Raw genomic sequence first — 4,877 nt, forward strand, 5'->3', positions numbered from 1 at the left:
AAACTACACTCAAGAAGCACCTTTCAATTGACTCTATTTCTTCCTAGTACACCTTTATACTATACTCTCTTGATTACACTATTTCCCCCTTTAATTTGTATATTCACTTCAACCACCATTATGTCACATTTCTTTTATTTATACATAAACAGATTATTCAAATTTTTATGTTTAAGCTATTAATAAAAAGATAATGTTTTGCATTGAATCATACGTACGTGTCTGAATTGGGTACTTGTATGATCAAGTAAATAAATTATCTGAGTTTAAATCATGTGAGGATCGAGCGTGATCGGGCATTAACTCTCCGGGAGCGAGATCGGTCATTAACTCTCCGGGCAACGTGATTAACCCTAAGATTATGAAACCGATTGATGAAGATTAATACGTTGAATGATCTGAATCATGTGACGGCTCACCGAAAAGATGTATAATAACTAGCAAAAAAACCAAACGTGCATATGAAAAGGTAAGAGATGTCATGAATCACCGTTTTAAGTTCCTTTTTTTTTTTTTAGATGTATACCCTTTATTTATAGGGATGAAATTCGAGTTTTGAGATAACTCATGGACCAAGTTTGAGTGTAAGCTCAAGACTGAATTTAGGATTTGACAATTATTGATGAAATTCTTTCCTTTTTTCTTCAAGTGAAAGAATTCTTTATTTAATTCAGCCAATATTCAAACCTGAACTTTAAACGTATGCTGAGACGTCATTACTAGTTTACTACTAATCGTTTTTAATTCTGGTGGTTATTTCTCTTATTTTATGTATGTACACAACCGTATTTTATCTTACATGGGTCGGTGAAACGTGTGGTCAATTAAGTTAATTGGCTAATATCCCCACCACCATTAAAAAAAAAAAAAAAAATCTTCACTATTTTTCATCACCATAAATGTGTGCCCATTGTGTTCAATTTTCATCACTTGTTTTACAACTAACAACTCTCTAATATAGTGTTTGTAAAATGGAGATACCGGTAATAGATTTAGCGCCTTATGTCGATGTAACCTCGGGTAAGTTTAGTTGCGACGAGGTCTTACATCCTGAAACAAAATCGGTGTGTAAGGAAGTTAGTAGGATCCTTAGAGAAACCGGAGCTTTACTCGTTAGGGATCCAAGGTGCTCGACCGAAGATAATAATCGGTTTATAGATATGATGGAGAAGTATTTTGAACAGCCTGATGAAGTTAAGCGTGTTCAAGAGCGTCCACATCAACATTATCAGGTTATATATATGTTTATTTTATGATACTCCGTATATATATAACCTTGGTATATTTATACTGTTTGTGTGAATCTATGCATGAATGGAGGGTCTAAAATTGGTTAAATATAAGGAAAGAAAAGTAGTACTCGTATATATGAGTATGCATGCTTAATTATTTAATTTATAGATAGTAACGATAGTTGTCATATATAGACCAACAAAAATGATCCAGATCTTAAATGGGCTTGTTTTGATAATTCCAGTTTTTTTTTTTGGAAAAATATTATTTTGCTCATCACAAAATCAAAAAAGGGTAGAAAAAGGTAAAAGCATTTGTGTTATGCACAATAAAGTTGTGTACAGCCCATTTTTCGTCACATGAATCACAGAATAAAAAACTAATTTCTTATAAATTCAAGCTTTTTCTTATATTAGAAGGGTCGATGTTTAGAGCATACATATATTTTCAATTTAATGCATATCCTCAAAATTGTGAATCTATAATTATATTAGTTTTTGTGACATCCGTCAATAACTTATCACTCCGCTAGGTATCTCGAAGGACGATGGCTCAAATAAGTGACCCAAAGAAAGATTAAATAAATATTTTAATTCGTGGACATTTGCTATACATTCAAAGTTTTCTCGTACCTCACATATTTCATATATTCTTTAAAAATATAACTTTTATCATTATCATTATGTTGAAGTCGGAAATTTCCAAAGAATTCAATATTGTCAATATTTCCAAAGGTAACGTATTATATGAGTTGTAATTATGTGAATCCAACAATTTTCTTGAAATCCAAGGGACCAATCAGAGTGTGATATGTGACGCAACAATCACATGTGATTGGAAAAAAAAATTCAAAATTTTTTTGTCAAAAAAAAAAATATTCAATTTTTTTCAATCACACGTGATTGTCGCGCCACATGTTACACTCTGATTGGTCCATTGGATCCCAACATAAGAGTTAAATTCATTTGAATATTCCTCAGTATTATATATATAATCGATCGATAATCGATAATTAATTAAGAGTGATAAATATTGCTTGATATATAATCCAGTTTTATCAAAGGCGAAAATTTATAGAAAGGGAGACTTCATCGAAACAATGAAGACCCCAAAAGATACAAAGTTACAATGACGGAGATAAACTCGATCATGAATTGAAAGAAATTACAATGACGGAGATATATAATCCAGTTATTATATTATATTATTATATAATCAATTTATTAATATTGTCAATATTTACCTCATTTTGATGTGACGCTTAAATGGTTCTCATGTTTTTATAATAATCATATTATAATCATAATCATAATCATAATTATATTTATAATGGTATATAAATCTTGGATTTAATTGGCTAAAAGATTCGAATTATAAAATGAATTTTGGTAACAGGTTGGATCAACACCGGGAGGGGTCGAAATTCCACGTAGCATGGTTGATCTTGAAATGCAAAAGAAGCTGAGAGCGTTGCCTAAAGAGCGGCAGCCAACGATTCCAACTGGCCCTGATCTTAAATCGCGATACATGTGGAGGGTTGGACCTCGACCATCCAACACTCGGTTCAAGGTTACGTATATACGTTCCTGTTTCAGATCATTTTTGTACTTGATGATTGTTGTTAATGTTCATTTTTTTCATGTAGGAATTGAACTCTGAGCCAGTCATACCCGAAGGATTCCCAGAATGGAAAGAGATCATGGATTCATGGGGTTTCAAAATGATATCTACTGTAGAGGTACGTTAATTTGCTTGCAACCATTTTATGCATAGCGTTACATTTTTTTACTTTTATATTCATACATTAAGTATACATACATAAGTATATACAATATACATTTTTAAAGAAATTTCATACTTATAAATGTGTTATTTTCATATGCCCTGTATCTAAACGTTATTATCTCAGGCTGTTGCTGAAATGGCTGCAATTGGGTTCGATCTTCCAAAGGACTCATTCACTAATCTGATGAAGATGGTGAGTTAGTCTCTCCACCTTTGTTGACATTTTTCATAAGTATATGAAGTAATTTTATATTAACGTTTAAACGCAGGGTCCACATCTACTTGCGCCAACAGGAAGTGATCTTGGAAGCCACGGTGAAGAGGGAACTGTGTTTGCAGGATATCATTACGACATCAACTTTTTAACCATTCATTACAAAAGTAAGTTCCCTGGTTTAAGTATTTGGCTAAGGAACGGGGAGAAAGTTGAGGTTAAAGTTCCTGAAAAATGTCTGCTTATTCAGGCCGGAAAGCAGGTAATTGAAGCTATATATCAAGTGATTTAATTTAGGCGAAAAGTTGTATGAGAACTTAAAATTGTGCTTTAAATTTTGCAGTTAGAATGGATGACTGCTGGTGACTGTAAGGCTGGTATGCATGAAGTTGTGGTAACTAAGAGTACGCTTAATGCAATTGAAGCAGCGAAACAAGAAAATCGAAGCCTCTGGAGGGTATCATCAACTGTAAGTGAATCAACTTTTAGATTTATGTATAATATAATGTTTTAAGTGCTAATCTCTTATTTTTACAGTAAATAAATATACAAATTCAAACAAATGGTTTTTGAAATCGTTTATCTGTTTTATTTTATAGGGAATAATAAGCATTTGAAAATAAGCATACTGGTAGTTACTGAGTCTTAACTAGATAAGATTTATGATGCTAACAAACTTTTTATAGCTAACATTCATTCATTCAAAACTTATGATACTAGCAATATTTAGCTTCTACTTCAAATTTATATCAATATAAAATCATATTTTTGAATAATGGGGTGTGACTTGTTTTAACAAAGTAATACGGAGTATTAGCTAGGTTCTATGAGTTGCTTACACTACAGCCACATATTTTTTTTTTTTATTTTTTTTTGTGTGTATGTATTTAATATTTAAACTTGATTACTTCATTTGCTGTTTTTTAGCTATTTTCAAATGTGGCATCTGATGCTGTGTTGAAGCCTTTGGGACATTTTGCGAAATCGTCTCTTGCTGATAATTATCCGGCCATGTTTGCCGGGGATTACTTTGAAAAAGAGCTCTCTGAGATTAAGCTTAAAGGACAGAACGAGGTGCATTAGAACGTCTTGAAGTAAAAGATGATTGTTGCTTGTAATATGTCGTGGCGAATAAATAAATAAAAATGGAGGCGATTTATATCTTTTTAATGAAAGTGTGTGATTATAATATAGAGTAATATGCTATGTGGGTGTGTACTTAAGGACTGCAAATGTATGTGGTTTCCTTGTGTGTACCTTATTTATTAAACATACAAGTCATAAATTAATAATGATTTGCTCATGTTTAAGTTATGAATATGTGATCAATCCTTCAAATGGATCCGATCTTGATTTGATGCAATTGATTTTCTTGTTAATCATATAAGACCATTTCTTAGACCATTTACTCTACCTAACAACGAAGGGGTATTGTTGTGCCACACCATTCACAACAGCCCTTATGTTATTGTTGTGGACTTCATTGTTGTGGTGTCGTGGGAATAAATCACGATGGCTACAACAGACAACCAATCACCTTTTTTTTTCTTCTTTTTTTAAATATAATATTAATTAACTCAATATCAAATATTTTTTACCCACAAAATCACAACACCACAATAATACATTTACCATAGTACCTCAT

At 31.9% G+C, this 4,877-nt stretch overlaps 1 protein-coding gene across 1 annotated transcript; it reads left to right on the forward strand.

The window, feature by feature from the left end:
* Nucleotides 1-215: 215 nt before the first annotated feature.
* On the forward strand, nucleotides 216-4,577 carry LOC139843784 (uncharacterized). Its single transcript, XM_071833935.1, has 8 exons — nucleotides 216-469; nucleotides 962-1,232; nucleotides 2,629-2,802; nucleotides 2,879-2,971; nucleotides 3,143-3,211; nucleotides 3,288-3,494; nucleotides 3,576-3,701; nucleotides 4,160-4,577. The coding sequence occupies exons 1-8, from the start codon at nucleotides 462-464 to the stop codon at nucleotides 4,313-4,315; spliced, it is 1,104 nt and encodes a 367-aa protein (XP_071690036.1). The 5' UTR covers nucleotides 216-461; the 3' UTR covers nucleotides 4,316-4,577.
* Nucleotides 4,578-4,877: the final 300 nt, after the last annotated feature.

The sequence above is a fragment of the Rutidosis leptorrhynchoides genome, chromosome 4, assembly GCF_046630445.1.
Source record: "Rutidosis leptorrhynchoides isolate AG116_Rl617_1_P2 chromosome 4, CSIRO_AGI_Rlap_v1, whole genome shotgun sequence".
NCBI lineage: Eukaryota > Viridiplantae > Streptophyta > Magnoliopsida > Asterales > Asteraceae > Rutidosis > Rutidosis leptorrhynchoides.

Bases quoted from the DNA above. Each gene is read 5' to 3' on its own strand.
- LOC139843784 (XM_071833935.1), top strand. The intron at 2,803-2,878 runs GTTACGTATATA...TTTTTCATGTAG, and splicing joins CATCCAACACTCGGTTCAAG to GAATTGAACTCTGAGCCAGT. The intron at 3,495-3,575 runs GTAATTGAAGCT...TAAATTTTGCAG, and splicing joins TTATTCAGGCCGGAAAGCAG to TTAGAATGGATGACTGCTGG.